This window comes from Cryptomeria japonica, chromosome 1 (assembly GCF_030272615.1).
Source record: "Cryptomeria japonica chromosome 1, Sugi_1.0, whole genome shotgun sequence".
NCBI lineage: Eukaryota > Viridiplantae > Streptophyta > Pinopsida > Cupressales > Cupressaceae > Cryptomeria > Cryptomeria japonica.
In genome coordinates this window covers 564,931,641-564,952,972 of record NC_081405.1, presented here as the reverse complement: position 1 = coordinate 564,952,972, position 21,332 = coordinate 564,931,641, and the positions used below count along the sequence as shown (strand labels likewise).

At 36.6% G+C, this 21,332-nt stretch overlaps 2 protein-coding genes across 2 annotated transcripts; both read right to left on the bottom strand.

The window, feature by feature from the left end:
* Window positions 1-1,338: 1,338 nt before the first annotated feature.
* On the bottom strand, window positions 1,339-3,720 carry LOC131039777 (U-box domain-containing protein 1). The gene has a single exon (XM_057972611.2). The coding sequence runs from the start codon at window positions 3,581-3,583 to the stop codon at window positions 1,634-1,636; it is 1,950 nt and encodes a 649-aa protein (XP_057828594.2). The 5' UTR covers window positions 3,584-3,720; the 3' UTR covers window positions 1,339-1,633.
* A 12,139-nt stretch (window positions 3,721-15,859) lies between these two features.
* Window positions 15,860-16,996, bottom strand: LOC131039752 (U-box domain-containing protein 1). Its single transcript, XM_057972586.1, has one exon. The coding sequence runs from the start codon at window positions 16,973-16,975 to the stop codon at window positions 15,860-15,862; it is 1,116 nt and encodes a 371-aa protein (XP_057828569.1). The 5' UTR covers window positions 16,976-16,996.
* Between the last annotated feature and the right edge of the window lie 4,336 nt (window positions 16,997-21,332).

Here is a 21,332-nt window from a genome sequence, read left to right as displayed (position 1 = left end):
ATAGTTTTAGTAGTTTCAAGGAAAAAATATTGTCATTATGATTGAGTTGAATTTATAAAATATCATTATAAATCTTTAACTTACTTTCTATCTTTTTGGAATTAAATAACCTTGTAATCAATATCAATGATAGTCTCACATAATGTTTCATGGATGATTCATATGTAGTGTCCCCTCAATAGTTTCTCATAGAAGTCATGTTTGTAGTAGAATTGGCAAAGGTAGTATATGTAAAGGGTGACTTGATAGTGCTCAAATGTTACATTTGTACAATGTCAACTAGTCTAATCGTATCCAAAGGGCCACCACCTCGTGCTTAGTTTCTTTTGTCATTTTTTGGAGGCTCATGTTGCATATAATGAATTGTTTCACCATCATATCTACAATATTCATTCTATATTATAACCTTATTTCTGCTTCTCATGGATTGAATGGGAGATATAGATTCAAAATTAAAACTTGACTTTAGCCATCACAATTTTAGTAACAATGAGTGCAATAAGGAAGTAGCAAGTGTTTTTTGCATTGTGTCAAGTTATGATATTAATAATGAGATTCATCTAGATGCAATGAATTCTAAGTGGACCATTTATTCTCTTGAAGGATGGGTTTGTGTGAATCATTGCTCATGAAATATGGGCCAATGATTTAAACTCAAAATTTATGCAATTGAATCCAAATATTAATATCATAATGCATGTGATAGCTACATTATATGGATTGTAGATAATTTCAAAAAATAACGTTTTAATTATTATAGTGATAGTGACTATAAAGATTAAAAGGAGTGCAATCGAAAAAAAATAGACAAATACAAAAATAAAACCCACAAACCATGTAGGAAGTCAAACCTTACAACATGTGTCAGATAAGCTTGACACATTTAGATAAACTCATTTACCAAAATAATTGTACCTCTTTATCAATTTCAATACATATGAAACTATACACCCTCTTTATCGAATTTCAATAAATATTTAAGTACTTAATCTAAACTCAACTCTATTATATGCATAATTATTTCAGTATCACTATACTGAAGTAATCAAATTATTTTGATTCTTTAATGGCCTTAAATATTATTAAAAGTTTTAATAGGAAAAACTTTTTTTAAGATAAATTTGTTTTCGTGCATTCTTTACACTTCGTTGCACCTTTTATATATAACCATCACCAATTTAGCCTTAATGTTACTTATCATTTAATATAAATCTGAAAGGCATTTCATAATATATTTCAATGTTTGTTTAACTGAAGGAAGCGTTCGCGCTGTCGCTGAGATCCTGCGTATGGAAAGCTCATCATACACACACAATCCAATATATTATTCATTCATTGCGTTGAAATAAATTTTCTACTATTTATTTCAACTACTCCTCCACAATTTGTGGAACGATTAAAACTATTTATAATATTTTGGGAACCGAACCTTGGAAACTGTCTCTGCAACAGGCAAAGACCAAGTTGCCTATAGATTTAATGCTCATTGCCTCCCGTCACTCTGTTTAATGATTAAATACAGGCAGCTGTAGCTGAGTCAGAAACAACTAATCTTTTACAACACTCCAGTTCCACCCATTTGGTAAATTTCTTCCTATGGTCGTTCGGTAACATGAAATTAATGTATAGGAAATTACCGGTTTGCAGTGGGGGACTGTGAGGGGCGAGCCGTGAGGAGTTTGAGAAGCGAGGCGGCTTTTCTTTTCGATCGAGATGAACCAGTGGACGTTACCATTTGCAGGAGTAGAATAATGTTCTCTGCTAACCTTGTTACCATAGTCTCCCCGCCGCTGTGACACATGGCTGTCAACACTGCAATGGCGTTCTCTTTTCCTCTGTCCGATCCCACACTGACCAAATCAATCAAAGTAGGAATAACCGGCTTCTCACTGCCCAAAATCTCGTTCAACCCTTCAGCACAGCCCGCCAGAAGGGATAGTAGCGCGAGAGCATCGTCTATTACGGTCGCGCTTTCCTTCTCTTCGTCACTTCTTTCCACAACCATATTCAACAGCATACCAACTACACCGGCTTTCAAAACAGCGTCCTTGTTGGTCTTGTAAACTGAAAGGTTATAAAGAGCAGTAGCAGCGTCCTTTTTACCTCTACAGTTACCTTCTCGAAGAAGGGTCGCCAGCGCAGGAATGGCCGCAGGCTTGGAGCCAATGATGACCTTGTAATCGGCCACCACAGAGAGACTAAAAATCAAGGCAGCAGCGTTCTCTCGAGCAGCCATAGTGCCTCCCTGTTGCACCACTCCCACAATGGCATCCACGGCACCCGACGCAGCCATTATGAGAGCCTTATTGTTGTCGTTGATGGAAAGATTCAGAAGCGCAGTGACAGCGTTTTCCTGAGCCCTAGAATCTGAAGTTGAAGATAAGAGAGGAACCAGAAAAGGGATTGCCCCGGCCTCAGCTATACACTGGCGGATTTCCGTTCTGCGCTTGGCCAGGAGACGGAGCTCGTAAGTCGCCTGCGTCTGTACTTGGGGAGACCCCGTCGCGAGCTTTCCTACCAAGAAAGCCGCAGTCATTTTCACGGTATCGTCTCCGACGGCGGCGGCGTTGTTGAGATGAAAGGGCACGTTGTGACGGTCACACCACTGGCTAACGAGGCTCCGGATTGCGTAATTGGGGATGAGAGGAGGCTGCCGCGGGAGCTTCTGGCCGCTGAGAGGGCAGGTGGAGTGGCCCGAGTCAAGCCATTCAGAGATGGAGGTGCGGTCGTATGTGTGTCCTGATTCCACAATCACCGGATCTCTCATCAGATCCAACGATATCGGGCACTTCAACTCCTCAGGGACATTCCAAGAACCATCATCTTTCTCCTTGCCCACTAAAGGTCTAGTTACCGAACCCAAGCCCGACGCCACCGCGTCCCTGAAGGAAGGGGAACATGGCACCCGTTCACAATCATCTTCTTCCACTTCCTCTTCTTCTCTTTGGAAAAAGACCGATTTGACGTGGATCACGAGACCAATCAAGCTCCCTAATCTCTCCATGGCATAAGGTGCGGCATCTGTGCCGGCCTGCAGTGAGATCTGGTATTGCAGTTTCTTGATCTCGTCTCTGCATTTAGAGAGGCTATCAAGACCGAGACAGAGGAAGAGGCCCCTCAGCCTCTCCAAATCCGGTGGCGCACCTTTTTCCTTCCTCTCCAACCTTTCCACGGCCTCTTCCAACTCACGTATCAGGTTCGACTCATACTTGTCTAGCTCGGGAGTGCTTCTGACATGTATTCTAACCAATTCCACATGATCCCCGACCTCCCTTGACACGGACAGTAACCCAAGTGGCAGCATCTCCAGCGCCTTGGCCATGTCCCTCGTGATTTCCTGCAACCGCCGCGACACAGAGCCGGCCTCCATGATGTCCCATAAGCAGCTTGTGGTCGTGTCTTGTAATATGTCTTTGGTCTTGTTTATGACCGTCAGGAGCTCTCTCAGACTCGCCGTTGCCGAAGGAGGTATGACAACGTCTTTATCGTTGAGTTCATGGAAGAGGAGGGATAGGAGGTTTATTCTTCTAGTGATGCAGGCCACATCCTGAGTATGACTCCACAGTTTTGATTTCTCTAACATTTCTAATTCCTTGGAAGCATGGAGCAGAGATCGAACCAGACTCGTGGGTGCTTGATTTGTGAGATGGGGACTCCATATCTCTGGAGGCAATTTGATTTGCCCTAATCTCTTAAGATAAGGGAGCTTCAGCGATTGCTTTTGAGTTTCCATTTCAATGATATCAATGCCGATCGTTGTCCCTTCTTTATATAGATACTGTCCGTAGAGTGAAATTGACTGGGTATTTCTAATATATACAATTTCGTATAATATATCTAGTCAACATCTTCGGTGCTGTATACCGATTCAGCCATGTCACATCCATAACGAGTGGAATCCTCGTCGAACCGTCCGAGAAGTAAGCTCAACATAGTTGGACGCGGTCACCGTCATTTTCACTCAATTTGAAGTCAATTTCTATTAATTCAAACGATGATATTAAAATAAAATTATTAGTTTGATTGTATAGCTATAATTTTAAAAAATTCAGGTTGGAATCGAATTCTCTTTGAAAATTAAATAGTTAGAGTTAAAAAATAAAAACGAACATACGGTTTCAAAAATATATAGAAAATGAAATCGCGATCTTGTCAAGCAATTAGTTAAGTCGGTAATTCAATATAAATAAATAAATTAAAAACAATTATATTTTAGAACGAGGGTGAAGTTAAAGTTTTGGGGAGTGGTTTTTACAGTGTCTATGGAGTCTATTGTCGTCGCCACTAGTCTTATGTGGAAGGCATGGCCTTCTCTAAGAAGCAAATGCTAAGAGGTTCCTTAAGCGAGGTGAAAAAGTGGCTCGGTTGCAAAGTGGCTTTAACAGAGATGATCTCCTCGATGTTTAGAAGGAGGCTGCACTACTCTCAATGAAATACATCACTTTGGATAAGAGATTCAAATGTTTTCATTCCTAGCTCTTCACAATGCTTAATCACCTTAGGTATGGAGTGAAAATGAAATTCCCTTACTAGATTAAATATCCTCCATTTCCTAGTATGTCGTTGTTACTAAATCTAAGGATATTCTACCATACACTAGGGGTTAATTTTGAGGCTCTGATTGTAAACTAGCTATGACCCCTTCAAGCAAGCCCTCCACTAACACTCTTAGTCTTCTCACTAACCCCACTTTGGTTGTGGCACTTTTTGGAATCCTAAACATTGAGGATGACCTTAGTGCAAAGAGAAACCCAAAGTCAAAAGGGACCCCTACCCAAATTAACCCTAATCAATCTACTAAAAATAAGAACCCGTTTGCCCCCCTTTCAAAGAAATTGTTGTCAAAAAACTTGATGGAGAGGAAAGTGCTTCCAAGTACTTTTCTTGAGCTTGGTCCACAGGCTTTGAATGGATATCTAATAGCCCTAATGTGAACTCTGCTACCCCTTCAACACCTTCATTGGGTTCCCCTCATCTATCCCTTGTTGATTCACTGTAAAAGTGGGATTTAGCAAAGTTAGTAGAAAAGGATAATGAACTATACATGAGATAGAATAGTAAGGAAGCCATTATTTGTTGGCTTCTTGCCCAGCTCATTGTTGCTAATAAGAAAATCAACAAATTGGAGGCGGTACGTAAGGCTAATGCTAGGGCCTCCAATTGGGCAATGGAGAAAAAGATGAAAGGGTCTAGGTGGTGCCAATGAGTTGGTGGAGAATTTTGAGAAATGGGAAGTGATGGTGGAGGTTGTTAAGGCTCTTAGTGAAAAGGTAGATCGGGAGGATGATAGGAAGGAGATGGCCAAGGTCATCAGGGGGCTCCAACGCAACTAGGAGACTCTCAAGAGGAAGTTGGATGAGATAGTGGCCATCAACACATAAATGGTTAGATAGAATTTTATGTCTCTATAAGCCATCTACAATGAGATTGATAAAAGGCATGTGAAGAAGAAGTGTCACATGGAATTATCTTCTATTGTTGCATTAAAGCATACTATTTCTAGGGTCAAGGCTACTTCTGAGTCACCGGCCATCTCTTCAGGTAAAGGCTCCAACAAAAGATTATCCTTCTGTAAGAAGGTGAAACTAAAGAGCCAAGATTTCAACATTCTGAAAAGACCTCCACGAGGTAGACCATTGGTTCATGTCTTTGGTGGGTCGGTTTGGTTCCAGTTTGTGGTGCCTTTCATTTTTCTAGTTTAGATCTCTATTGTTTTCTAGTTCTGCTCACCAACTGGTTTTGGTTGTGTTTTGTTAGCTGGCTCTTTTGTAGGTTGCTCTTACCCCTCGTGAGACCCTTAGTTTTCAACTCTATGACTATTATGTAATGTTTGAGCCTCTAACATTTTTATCTAATTAGAACAACAATAGTGTTAGTGTTTGTGGTAAGGAATGTGGATGGATGCAAAGAGGGTTCTTCCTTATTAGTGTTATTGAATTCTTCATTTAGTAGATTTTTATCTTTTTTGTATATTTAAAATGTAATCATATATAAACTAGTTGAAGCACCAAGTTAATCAATTTAAGCCACACAAGCATGCAACACGCAATTAAGATAAAAGGAACAAAACATAATAAAAGAATATAAAATACACTAACTCAATTCATCTTGATGTATCGAGCTATGGTGGTTATGTCTAAATATTGGATTTAGCATAGAATGTTAAATACTCAAAAGCATTAGCATAGTAATACATTTAAAGTTTGTGTTAAAATGACTTTAGCTACATTTAATCTATAAATTTTTGGATGAGGGAATGGAGGGACAATATAAATTGGAGAGTTCAAGAAATCTCATGAATTGAGATGCTTGGAGGAAGGAGAAGATTCCAAGTGACATTCTTGGAAAGGATGTCAAAGGGGCTTCCAATATTCAGGGGGAATAAAAGGTGATAAATTTTCTTTGGAGAGAATATTTGGTGAGGAATGAATTGGTAAACTTTTGGAAGGATATGAAGATCTTCCCCAAGCCTCAAGTATTTCAAGTACACATGTTATATGACATGTGTGCCCACTTGGGGAAATGAGAATTTAAAGCCTTAACTAATGATTATTAGACATGTGCAAATTTAAAGGGGGCTTAATTAATTTGTTTCATTCAACTAACTAAATTGCACAAAAATGATGAGTTGAATAAATATTGATATTATTTGAATTCCTTGGATGGGGGGAGATGAAAATAGGTATATAAATTCAAATATTTATTTATCTAGAGTATGGAAGGTTAAGTTCACAATAATGGTTCCCACTTTCACCCACGTAGGAAAAACGAGATGGAAGGAAAAAAAATTCAGAGGGGGTTCGAGCGAAGTGGGGGTGTTCGAACGAATTATCCTTTGGGGTTCGAGCAAACTCTCCACTTGGCTCGAAGCCCCTCTTTCAAGCAAAGCACCTTTAATTCTTGTTTATGTTATTTTTTAATTATATTGGGGGGTTCCCTCTAACCCCCTTTCATTTGAACCCCCCTAAACGGGGGGGGGTTCGCTTGAACCCCGCTTCGTTTGAACCCCAGTTTTTACACTTCTCTGAAGCTTTGTACAGTTCTTGCAGATTTTTGGCCTTCAAACCTCTAGTTGAAGGCTCAAATGGAATGATATTGATAACCCAAAATGTAGTATGGTAGTCTGCGAAGCAAGCTTTCCAATGACTATAATTTTATTACAAATTGATTTTATTATGAACTTATTTTTTTAATTTTACCAAACATAGGTTTTTCACCGAACGTGAATTTCTCTATTCAACACACTAGGAAAAATAGTAAACTAATTCAAAAAAATTCTAAAAAACATCTATGTCCTAGGTATTGATGTCTTCTTTCTAATATAAAAAAATAATTGAATTTCGATATATATAGAACAAGTTATGTGTGCAAACATACACCTATGTCCAAATTATAATTAGTCGGACTTCAAAACTTAATAAAATGAAAAATATTCAACATATCACTATCAAACAAACTGCAAGCCCTGGATATTGATGTTATAAACCAAAATTCGAAAGAATTGAGTTTTTATCATTTATAGAAAAAAAGTTATAGATTTCGGGAGGCACATCACTCTTAACAAATGTAGTTTGTTGTAAAAAAAACTACTTTTCAAGGTAGATGGAAATTTTTTTTTTTAAATCCTTCAAAAAAAATTGAAAAAAAAAATATATATAATGTACAAAAAAATGCTACAAATCACTAATTTACATCATCTTCAAATTCTTAATAGTTTAAAAGTTATAGTTGTCGGAAGTTGAAGATTATTTTAAAATTGTTCATCTTAGTGTCAAAATTGGCAAAAAAGTGGAAACCATTATTGTGAGTTCACCCATAGATTAATGCATTAAATGTTAGGAATAGAGTTGGATAAATGGTGATAATTTTAAATGATTAAATATTATTTAATTAATTTTAGAAGAAAATTAAATGAAAATAATTATTCATAGATAAAATGATGAGTGATAAGTTAAAATGATGATGTGCTAATTTTAGGTGCCTAGATTTCCTCCTCTTTGAAATAATATTAAAATATTATTTAATTAAAAAGAAGAATAGTTGTTCTAAATGAGAAAGGAGTGGTGGAATGTCTTGTTCGATAATTAAAAAAAATACATATGATCACAAGATGATTCCCTCTTGAGAAATTGGGTGAGAAAGAAAGAGCATGGGGTAAGATCTTGAAAGAAGAATATGATGGGTTAAAAGATAATAGAGAAAAATAAGTGCAAAAAAATAGAAAAAGGTAAAAGAAATTTATAAATGGAGGAATGGAAGCATTAATGGAAATTGGGGTCGTGAATATATGGCTAAGATTAGAAATAAATTATTATCATTTGAGCTTATAACATTCTAGATAGAGAACAATAAGATGAGATAAACAAAAAATGAGTGTGTATCAACCCATGGCATCACATAGAAAATGTGAGATAGTTTAGGTATCAATAGTATGTATAGAAATTTATTTCATTAATTAAATTTAGGGGTCATAAATTTAGATTGACAGTTGGGTGGGATGTTGTTACATTGAAATGTGAAAATTTTAATTTTATGGATGTGTAACTATGTGTGTTAGACACATAAATAGTTATGATATACACAGAACACTCTGGTACATCCATAAAGAGTTGTGGTGTATGTCTTGAAAGATAGTGTAGTGCAAAAAAATAGTGCAAATACATGAAATATAAAATGTATGCATGATTTACTGTATATGTGACACAAAATAGCACATGCTCCATTATTATGACATATATATTGGGTGAGGATAGATAACAAATAATTTATATAAATTAGTGTATACATAACACAAAGTAGTAATGTGATACTAATCTAACATATATATATTAGGGCTCAAAGAATTGGATCATGATTTAGAGGTTGTGGAAATAGAAATAGTGGATGTATTAGTAATGTTGCACTTGCAAGTGCAAAAAATTACAAAGTGACTAACATGTGGTTTGGATAAAATGCACATATAGCTAAACTAACTAGCCACTTGAGAGTGACATTTGATATCAATAAGCTTATTGAAGATATTTATAGACATAGATTGGTAAGTAATGATGATAGTATGATTATAACACATAACAAAAATGCATATATAATTCACTCATAGAAGTGATGGAATCAATGTTGGAGAGAAGTTGTGGTATGAGATGAGCACTTTCTATCTTGTAATAAAGGAGATTATGGAAAATTTGGAGGATGTATGTATATTTTGATTTGCATGTAGTTAGTGTACATGTTAAAGGCCAATAACTTTACATTAAAGAGATTATTTACCCAAGGTTAGATATGCCATCACATGATAAGGAGATGGATATTGATGCATCCAAGGTGTTATTATTAACACTACCACTAGAGATGGTAGCTCTTATTAGTGACATACTATTTCTTGAAAAGAGTGGGTAATACATTTTTATTAGACTAGTAGATAATAGTTGAGATGGTGATTGAGAAATGGTAGTTTGCATGTGATTCTTTCATTTTGGCACACCTATGTAAGGACCTTAATTTGATTACTTTAAGGGACACATAGCATTAGGTCTTGAAACTTTTATAAATTTACACCTATGGACTCTAGGGAGCCCTATGTGTTTAAATGATGGCAAAATTTGAGGTATGGGTCCATTGGTGATGAGAGGCATTGGAAAAAAGTGTTATATGTGGTGTATTCAAGGGATGTGACATGGAGACCATGTTGAGAGTGTAAGAATGGGAAGATGATGCCTAGTATTTATAGTTTATGATGACAAAGTGCTACTTAATGGAGAGATACTCGTACTTGTTGTGAGGTATCATCTTGATAAGGTGTAATTCTCATTTGGATTATTTTAGTATGTGTTGATAAGGGAGAGTATGTTTGCACATGTGACTAAGGAGGATGTGTTATAAGGGACACACATAGACTTGAAGGTAGCGGAAGAGAGCTAGGAGGGTGAAAGAGATAACGATAATGAGAGAGTGTGTTATTATGATAGATGCAAGACCATCCATGGAAGGTGGAAAGGGTGAAGAGGAGGAGATATTATAAGTGGAAATGAAATCATAGAAGAGGAAGATTAAGTAATGGAGGAAAAGGGGTTAGATGGAAGAAAGAAAAACTACTTGTAGCTTTGAATTTTTAGGATATTTAGATTTATATGATACAAATATGTGGGATGGGATGGGTAATTACAAAAAAATATGGGAGACCCAAAACTGGCCACACCACTTGTTGGTCTCATACAAGACATGAAATGAGTGCATTATAATGTGCTCATGTTATGATATAAGCATGCTATAACACACTCGCATTTACAAGGAACAAAAGTACCTCTCTTTCTCTACCCATATGTAATTACCTCTTTAAAGAGCTCAACCTCTTCCTCTTCCTCAAACTATATACATTAAGTTATTTGTATTATGCATATGCTTTCTTATAATTTAAGTAATATTTACTTTCTTATACTTAAACTTATATTTCATTTATATATGTTTAGGATGTTTGAGATTGGTTTTATATCACTAAGAGTTATATTGTAGATTTTAAGTTTTGGAAGATCTTCCATATAGAACAACGGTCCACCTTCCTTTTATTGTCCAATGGAGAAAAAATTACAATTTGATTATATTTCAAATTACCTAGACACTTATTTATCAAGCCCTTTTTGGTAGTTTACAAACATTAGTTTACATATCAAAATAATAGCCAATTCCTTTATAAAATAATGGTAAAATTTTGTACTCCCCCATTAATTGATTTGGAGGGAAATGAGACTGATAAAGACATCGAAATTTAAGCTCAACAATATGATAGGTTGTCACATACAAACAATCTCAAACCTGGAGACTAATGAGGCTCCACACCAAACACTCTCCCGCATGGATAATGATCTTGTAAAAATACCATTGCACCTATAGCTCTTACTAGATTTATACACCTAGACTTTTCTTGTTTCTCATTTCTAGTATTATCATGCTTGAAGGCCAATAAAAACTAGAGTAGGAAATCAATTTATCTCAGGTTAGTACCTTGGTTGACATACCTGTAGGATTTTGGCTAGTGCATGTCTTCTCTAGCTTCAACTGTCCATCCTCTAAAACTGATTATGTGAAATCAAAGTTGAGTTGTAAATGTTTATTCTTAGAATGAAGGGCGGAGTTCTTGGAAATATAAATGGCACTTTGACTATCATTGTATAACCTACTATTCTCTCATTTTTTTCCCAATTCTTCCATAAACCTTTGTAACCAAACCATCTCCTCACTAGCCTCTATAGAAACAACATACTCTACTTTTGTTGTTAAAATTGTCTAGCAACCTTTTAGAATTTTGAGATCCAACTAACTATTTTTCTACCTATAGTAAAACCATATCTTGTGTTGCTCCTCCTAATATCAATATCACCTACTAAATCTAGATTAATATATCCCTAAAGAATAGAATTGGAAACTCCAAAACATAATGCTTGAGTACTAGTACCTCACAAATATCTAATAATCTACTTTACTACATTCGAATGCTCTTTTTCAGGATTATCTATATACCTACTCACAATTCTCATTGCATGTGCAATATCTAGCCTTGTACACACTATGGCATACATCTATCTACCAATTCTAAAAGAGTGAAAATTTTGATGATGTCTATCTCCTCCCATGTCTTGGGACACATCTCCTTAGTCAATTTAAAATGACTAAGCAAAGGTGTACTAATTGGTTTTACATCTTGCATTTGACATTTTTCCAGCACCTTCTCTATGTATTCAATTTGAGACAATGTTAATGTGTGATTTTTCCTCTCTCTTGTTATTCGCATACCAAGGAAATTTTTTTTGCTACACCTAAATCCTTCATAGAAAATGACTTTGCTAATTGCTTCTTAAGATCATTTATATGTTGCATATTAGATCTAGCAACAAGAATGCCATCAACTTATAACTATGGGATAATATAGATATCATTATCCAATTTCTTAAAATAAAGACAGTGATTAGAATTACATTTTTCATAAAAAAAATCAACCATAAAACTAGATCAAAGTTTAAATACCATTCTCAAGGTACTCATTTCAGGCCAAACAAGCTCCTCTTTAACTTACACACTAAGTCCTCTTTCTCTTTGATTGCATATCCTTGTGGTTGTTGCATATAAATCGCTTCATCAAGATCTTCATGGAGAAAAATTGTTATTACATCAAATTGTTCAAGTCCCAAATCTAGTTTTCTATCAAGGAGTCCATCCCCTCTTCTATTCCTTGCTCCAATTTTTTTTTGGTTTCTACTTACATTGCTTCTACATAACTTTTTGGGTTCACTAGAATCAATCAATAATACATAATAGTATCGTTTAGGGAGTCTAGTTATCCTAGTACATATTCTTACATAAGTTTAAGGCACCTATTGATGTTATGGTTGTTGAATATTTTGATTTTTTGGCACCATTAGAACTACATTTTCCAGGTTTTCATCAAGCAGGTCATATATTCTATGTTTTCCCTTTCCTGTTTCTTTCCCTACAACTGATCTTTGTACATGAACTTCTTATTGAATATGACATTTGTACTCCTAATGATTTTGTGAATTTCATAATCCCATAAATGTTAACTAAAATCATTAAATCAATATCCAATAGAAGTACACTTGAATCTTACCTCAAGCTTTGTTTTATTTTCTATGTCAAATCATATTTTTACAAAAAGATTGGGTTACACAAAATGTTTGACTTGTAATCTCTTAAAACTTTTCCTTTCTATTATAGATAATTTTTTCCCAAAAATGGCTTAGATGCTAGTCAAATGAAATGGATTGAGGTCGATGACTATAAAGTTGAAATTCTAGAAGTAAATTAGACCTCTATGAAATAACAATTATAAAATTGTAATGCCTTTTATCACAAAAAAAAAATATATTTTATCATCAATAATAATACAAAAAATAATATAGATATATGTAAAACATTGATAATTATAAATTTGGAAAAAGTAATATACATATAATTAAATTTATTATTCCTGAAAATTAGGAATTTAGAAACGCTCTGCAATGTCTTCGTCTGCTTCCATCGTTCCTCAAACTGCTTTGCCCTCAAACAATGGCAGGTTCGTTTCATGGTCTCCTCACCCAGTGGATCGGTCCTGCAATCCTTGGCGCAAGGGTTTTGTACAGGGAGGATCCTGTTCTTTCTCTGAGGCGCTGTGTTCGGGATCTAGGGTACACGACGCTCCCTATCCGGCCCCTCCTTAACAACTAAATCGTCGGCCATACCCACAATACAAATCGCCTTTGAAACATGAGACATTGGGGTTTTCTCAAGGGGTTCCTCACGGACCTGCAGTCTCTGTCAGTCGTTTGACCGTTATTCCGGAAATTTATTTGGATAATTTGGCTAGTGATAGAGAGGCTTTTATTCAAGATCATGCTTTGATTTCTAGATTTACTAAAATTTGGCCAAAGTTAAGCGACTTGCATGCGTGGATTCATGATTATTGGAAAGACCGATTGATAGATAAGTTTTTTTTTTCCCTGTGCAAAGGGGTTTTTTTATTTTGGAATTTGAATCTCTTGCAGACAAGGATTGGCTGCTGAAAAATGGCCCTTGGGCTCTACAGGGAGACTTCTTGTGTATGAAAGCATGGTATCCATCATTTGATCCCTTTACTGAAACCTTCTCTTCTGCATGTTTTTGGGTTCGCCTTTCTTATCTTCCTTTTCAGTTTTGGGAATTAGCTTGTTTATAGGCTATTGGCAATGGATTAGGAAGATATCATTTTAGTTTCGTAGAAACAATCAACTACCAAAATTCTACCTGTGCACGAATATGTGTAGAAATGGACCTTTCTAAAGGGTTTTCAGTAGAAATTTTGTTGAAGGTGGGAGGACGTTGTTGGGTGCAGCCAATTGAATATGAAAAAATAGCCTTTCGATGTAGAAAATGCTTCTCAATTTATCATTTTACTCCTGAATGTCAAAAGACTACTATTCATGAACATGGGAATTTGGAAACAGGTGGCAAGGCCTCTTGGTGGATTGGAGCAAAGCCCAAACACTATGTTGTTTCCCCCAATGGTTCAAAGTTATCTCAAGATGATCCAATAATCAAATTTTCTCCTGATGGATCGACTGCGCAAGCCCTTGAAGGGCCTCCCCCTCCTCCATTGGATTATCAGGTGGCTACCAATGTGGATGACCCTATGATTTCTTTATTGGAGACTCAGTTGCCTCTTCTTCGGCGATTGAGGCATGTCCAAAGGATTCTCAGATCTCCCCTTCACACTTAGACCTGGATTGGACAGAAGTAAAGAGGAAGAAATCTTCAATGTCTTCATATAGGCTTCATATGACTATTAGATCAGTAGTTAGAGAGAAATATTCACAAGAGAATTGATAAAATATTGCCATCCTTGGTCTAGGTTTTAGTTTATTAATGATTGGGCACCCGTACTAGAGGGCCGATATATCTTAGATAGTGGAAATTAGGATAAATGTAACTCTCATTTATCTTATGTTGTTCTATTTAAGGCTAGGAATTTGTTTGTCAGGTGATTCCACTATGTCAGCCTTTGCAGAGGATTGGTGGTTTCAAATGTAACCTTTGTTTCTCATATTAATGAAGGGAGCTATCCCCATAATGATACCACTTGCCAAAAAAAAATAAAAATTTATTACATAAATATTTTAAATAATTAATGTCATTTATTTTATATATTTTAATTGAAATATCTAATTTTAATTGCTTAATATAAAAATAAATGATAAAACATGATACTTAGATCAAAATTTGGTCTTGTTATGATGGATGAAAGGAAATGGCTACCAAGATACTACATTTTTTGAGGTTTGACTTTTATTAAAAAATTAAATTTTACTTTATTTTTGTTTTAAATCATTTATGTGAGTATAGAAGTAAACTTGTAAATTGAATTATTTTGAAACTCATGGCTATAATCTAGGAAAATGTGGATTTTTAGAGTTTTTTCTTATTCTAGTTTCTTGTGTCTAATTGTGTACAAGGACTACCACTATTCAAAAATATATTTTTGAAATTTGTAGAATTGCAAAAAACAAATTGTCTTCAATCATACCCCTATGAAAGTAGCTTTATTACTTAGAACAAAAGAATAAAGATGTCAAAATAAGTATAAAATGAATCTAAATAATACCAAAATTAAACAAATACAAAATAAAATTTTCTTTAAATTCTTTGATCATAAAATTTCATTTAAATTCTTTGATCTAAAACATTATTTTACATTACAATATTATTTAAAATAGATAAATAAATAAATATCTTTAAATAGAATAACTAAACTTAAAAATCAACGTGTAAAAAATTCAAAATTCAAAATCATCTAAAATGTATTCCAAAAATTCTATCCAATTATAAGTTTATATCTATATTTAACTAGTTGGAAGTTGCCCTACTTTACAATATCCACTACAACTTAGAGTACTATTTCGAGTTAATAATTCTTTGTTAACCATAATCTTGCAAACTGTCTTTTTAATATTTATAAATCAACTTGAGAAAACTCAAAATTCTAACTCATCTAAAATATATTTCAAAAAAATTATCTAATTATAATTTCATATGTATATTTTAACCAATTGAGAGTTGCCCTACTTTACAAGTTCTTATTCCCAAATTCACCGCAGCTTAGAGTACCATTTCTAGTTAACAATTCTTTGGAAACCTGAATCTTGTAAACTGTCTTTGTAATAGGGCAACCAACTTGCCGCATAGCTTTCATGGTTGACATCTTTAGTGGCTGAAATATTGGAACTACAGTATTAGAAAATAGAGACGGCAGCGACCCCATCTCGCAAGTTTTTTGTTAATCTCGCTCAGTAAAATGAAATTTACATATCATATTTTCTCAATTTGCAGCAAGAGACTATAGTGCGGGGCTAGCCGTAAGGAGCTTGAGAAGCGAGGCGGCTTTCCTCTTCGACCGAGATGTACCAGTGGACGCCACCATTTGCACGGGTGAAATAATGCTCTCTGCCAATCTTGTTACCATAGTCTCCCCACCGCTGTGATACATGGCTGTCAACACTGCAATGGCGTTCTCTTTTCCTCTGTCTGATCCCACGCTAACCAAATCAACCAAAGCGGGAATGACTGGTTTACCGATACTCATAATCTCGTCCATTCCTTCAGAGCAGCCCACCAGAAGGGAGAGCAGCGCGAGAGCATCAGCCGTTACGCTCACGCTCCCCTCCTCCTCGACCCTTCGTTCTACAATCAAATCAATCAGCATCCCAACAACACCAGCCTTCAAAACGGCGTCCTTGTTTTTCTTGTATCCTGAAAGGCTGAAAAGAGCGTTAGTGGCGTCCTTTTTACCTCTACAATTGCCTTCTCGAAGCAGGGTGACCAGCGCAGGAATAGCCGCAGGCTTCGCCCCAATGGTGATCTTATAATCGTCCACTACAGAGAGACTGAAAATTAAAGCAGCGGCGTTCTCTCGAGCAGTCATAGAGCTGCCCTGTTGCACCACTCCCACAATGGCATCCACAGCACCCGAGGCAGCCATTATGAGAGCCTTATTGTTGTCGTTGATGGATATATTCAGCAGTGCCGTGACGGCGTTTTCCTGAGCCCTAGAATCTGAAGAAGAAGATAAAAGAGGGACGAGGAAAGGGATAGCCCCGGCCCCAGCTATGCACCTGCGGATCTCCGTTCCGCGCTTGGCCAGAAGGCGGAGCTCATAAGCCGCCTGAGTCTGCACATGGGGCGACCCTGTGGCGAGCTTTCTGACCAAGAAAGCGGCCGTCATTTTAACGGCATCATCACCGCCGGCAGCGGCGTTGTTGAGATGAAAGGGCACCTTTTGACGGTCGCACCACTGGCTAACGAGGCTCCGTAGTGCGTTGTTGGGAATCAGAGGCGGGTGGCGCGGGAGCTTCTGGCCCGTGAGCGGACAAGTGAAGTGGCCTGAGTCCAGCCATTCGGTGATGGAGGAGCGGTCGTAAGTGTGTCCGGATGGCAGAATTACGGGATCTCTCATAAGATCCAGAGATATCGGGCACTTCAAATGTTCAGGAACATTCGAATAATAATTATCTTTCTCTGTCGCCTCAAAACGACTGGGATCACTCAAGGTCGGGGAGGACAGCATTAATTCACAATCCTTCTCTTCCATTTCCTCTTCCTCTCCCTCGAACAAGACCGATTTGGCATAGACCACGAGGCCGATCAGGCTCCGCAATCTGTCCATGGCATAAGGCGCTGCAGCTGTGCTGGCCTGCAGTGTGATCTGTTCCTCTAGTTTCCTGATCTCACCTCTCCATTTTGAGAGGCTGTGAAGACCGATATCAAAGAAGAGGCCCCTTAGCCTTTCCACATCCGGCGGAGCGCCCTTTTCCTTTATCTCTAGTCTTGCCACGGCCTCCTCCAACTCACGAAGAAGGTTCGATTCCTCCTCATCCCGCTCAGGAGTGATTGTTGAATGTATTCTTACAAGTTCTAAATGGTCCAGGACCTCCTTTGAAACGGCCAGCAGCCCAAGAGGCAACATTTCGAGCGCCTTGGCCATACCCCGCGTGATTTCCTGCAACCGCCGCGACACAGAGCCGGCCTCCATGATATCCCATAAGTAGCTGGTGGTTGTGTCTTGTAGTATGTCTTTGGTTTTGTTTATCACAGTCAGGAGCTCTCTCAGACTTGCTGTCGCCGAAGGAGGTATGATCACGTCTTTATCGTTAAGCTCACGGAATAGCAGGGAAAGGAGGTTTATTCTTCGACAGATGCAGACCATATGCTGGGTATGATTCCATAGGCTTGGTTTCTCTAACAGGCTTAGCTCCTTCGATGCGACTAGCAGGGATCGAACAAGATACTTAGGTGCTTGAATTGTGAGATGGGAGCTCGAGAACTGTGGAGGCAATTTAATTTCCCCTAATCTCTCCAGACGAGGGTGCCTTAACGGGCGACTTTTTGTTTCCATTTTGGTGATATGACTCCCGATTTCTGTATAATATAGACATTCTCCATGATCTGAAATTGACTGGGGATGGGTATTATCTAGGATTATGTATAATATAAGATACCAATTCAGCAATACCAATTCAGCAATACCAATTCAGCAATTTCACATCCAAATCAAGGAGCCGAGTCCGAATCGTCAGTCGTCATTATTCTCATTAAAAAATGCTGCAAAAAGTAAGCTTTACATAAATTGGACGCGGTTTCACTCAACTTTAAGCGACGTATTCATCTCCTAGATAAAGTCAACTTATTGTGAGGCCCCATCTATATGCTGTTACATACATAATTTATCTAGATCTAATATTTTTCTAAATTATTATAGAGAAAATAATGTTTTATAGGTTTAGTTGACTTGAACTGGTTAATTATTTTTTTATTAAAAATATATATTTAAGTATAGCTAATTATGTTTAATAATGATAATGGAGTGATGTAATTGTTTTATATTAAGAAAAAAAGGGGTTTTACAAGGACTTGAAATCACAGAGTTGCAAACAAAAGATTAGAACATAATGTTCACCAAACGAGAAGGTTGCATAGCCGAAGAAAAGGCAGCAGCACAAAAAAAAAAATCAGTAAAAAACAGACACAAAAAAGGAACCCCCTAACCGAAAGACTTTAGAGTTTCAGCCACCTCAGTGTCGAGGGTGCACATCGGGCGAGCAACTTTCTTCAAGTCCTGAATCTCAAAAGACTTTGTGTCCGCTCTCCTCTTCAAGTTGGCTTGGGTCCTTTTGTAGGGTCCTAGATCCTCTTTTCTATCTTTGTCCTCTTCAAGGTCCACAATCAGGGTGCTCTATTGTGTCGCTTCTTGTTTCTCCACCATGGTAGTCAGACTAGAGGTAGTTTGCTTGACTATCTTGTGGTTGTGCTCCGTTATATTAATCATGATGCTCCTAATCTTCTCCATTTCCCCATCCATGCGCTTCATTTTTTTCTCATTATCAATTTTCATTTTCTCCATAACCTGAATTGTTCTTTGTAAACGTTCAACCATTGAGACCTTTTCCTCTTCAGTCCATAAAGCCCCATTAACATTCTGAATCATGTCTTTGGTTTCCAACTCTTCCAGCTTGCTAGAGATGGCTCTGTTCTTGATGTTGAGCTCTTTAATCTCATCAAATACTCATTCAAGATCAACCGAAAATAATCAACCGCCCCATTTCTTGCAATGGCTAGGATATCATCAGGGAATTCCCTGTCCAATTTAAAATAATGATCATCCAAGTAGAGGTTACCTAGGAATCTAGGGAGATTCTCCCTATCAATGGAGTGATGTAATTGTTAGAAAATAATATTGTTGTTGAATTTAATGTTTAGATTTCTATTGGGTCATTTAGTTTGTGGTTTTTATGTATCTTTTAAGTTATTGGACTTGTAAGTTATAATAATGATAATATTATGAGAAGAGGTTCTCCCAATTATGATCACTTCAACTTAGGCCAAGATAAAAATTATTGAATTTATTTTCAATAAAAAATAGTTTGAACATGATCAAAAAACTATGGAGTTAAGTTTATTAGAATATCAATTCAAATATTTAAGAATTTCATTTTTTTAAAAGTTTATTTGACTTTATAATAAAAAAAATGTATAAAGAGATGTACATCTAAAGTTAATGAAACTTAAGATTAGAATAGTATATGATAGGTAAGTAATGGTTATGGGATTAAAAAAATGTTGATTGTACAACAAAAGAACAAATATATGAAATTTGTTTTCTAGTGATTCTTAGACTATTTTTGTTCACTTCACCCAATATCTTAATTTCTTCCATATTTCTAGACATATCTTAATTTCTTCCATATTTCTTGTCATATCTTAATTTCTTCCATATTTCTTTCTAGAATATTTCATAACTTGACAATATTTTCAATTATCACTAAAATGTGTTGTTAAGTAAAATAGAACTTTTGCATAGACCAATCCTTAAATATTGAACAATACTTTAATATAACAATTTGCAACCATGCAAATGCTTTTTGAATAATTATAAAAAACTAAACTCTTTTACTGTATTAATTGAAATGCTAATAAGAACTATATGCAATTGTAACACTTTAAGTCACTAGATTAATTAGGAAGAATATATTATATATCTTTAGATACAAAGACATAGTTTTTGATTAAGTGAAAAGCGGGTTTTGAAGGGGCCTTGAAACCATTATACAGAGAGATAAAAAAAAGATAAAACATTACACACCAACTAGATAGAGAAAAACACAAACAAGAGACAAAAGGCTAAGACAAAAAGCCAACAAGAAGTTGAAAGAAGCAAAGGGATAGCATAGAAATAACTAAGGGACAACCACGTGCACCAAACTTAAGAAAGGTTTATGATAAGATCCACCACTTCTTGCTCTAGCTGGACCATAGAGGCACCAACACTCTTTAGTTCCTCCAGCTCTTGGCATGCTGGGTCATCTTCCTAGTACTTGCTCGAGTTATTTTTCCATGACCAGTAGTCCCCCCTTCAAGAGTCGGAACCTTATCCTCGGTAGTATCAATTGTGTTTTTTTCCTAATGGATTTGTTCCAATTTGCTAATCATCACACTGAAGCTATCAACAAAGGCTTTCAAAATTTTTAGGCTTTGTTCTCCAATTTTCTTCAAGATATTCTCATGATTGAGTACCCGCTTCTCTAGATCATTGAATCTAGCCTTCACGGCCTTAAATTGAGAGCCATATGCACAAGTGATAGCCTCCGCATCGCTAATGGCTTTTGTCAATTCATTCAAGTAGTTAGGCAGGGTCCTGAGCTTGCCAGTTCCAACAACTTCTAAGGTATCCACTTTCCTGGATGAATCCTCCTGCTTGTTCTTCAAACTATCCATCTCAGAATAGACCCAATCAATAACCTTGCAGAACTCCATCATCCCACTCTTTGTGGTATTCAACATGATGATAGGAGAGTTTCTGCTATCAATCTTGAACTTAGGAGCAGTATTATCCAGGGTCTCCATGTTAGCACCAATAGTTTTATCATTGGGAGGCAGAGTATCACCTTCCTTGACCATCTTCCCATCTTCTTCAACATCATCTGTCCTTTTATTGGGGTCTAGAGGATTGGGTTGGACATTTAGAGAATCAGTCCCTTTCTCTAGGCGGATATGAGTGATTACAGGGCTCCGCTTATTTTTCTTCTTAGGTGGTGGGGTAACATAATAACTATCAATATCCATCCCCTCATCATCCTCTTCATCTTCTTCAAGCCAGATGTCCTCCTGCTAAACCTTATCCCTTTTTCCTTTAACCCATTTTCGAGCTTTATTTCTTCCAGACCTAGAAGCCATATCTTTATCCTTCCCCTTGCTAGAACCTTTAGCAGAGGTAATCTTGTCACTGTCATCTTCTCACTCAATATCAAACCCCTCAT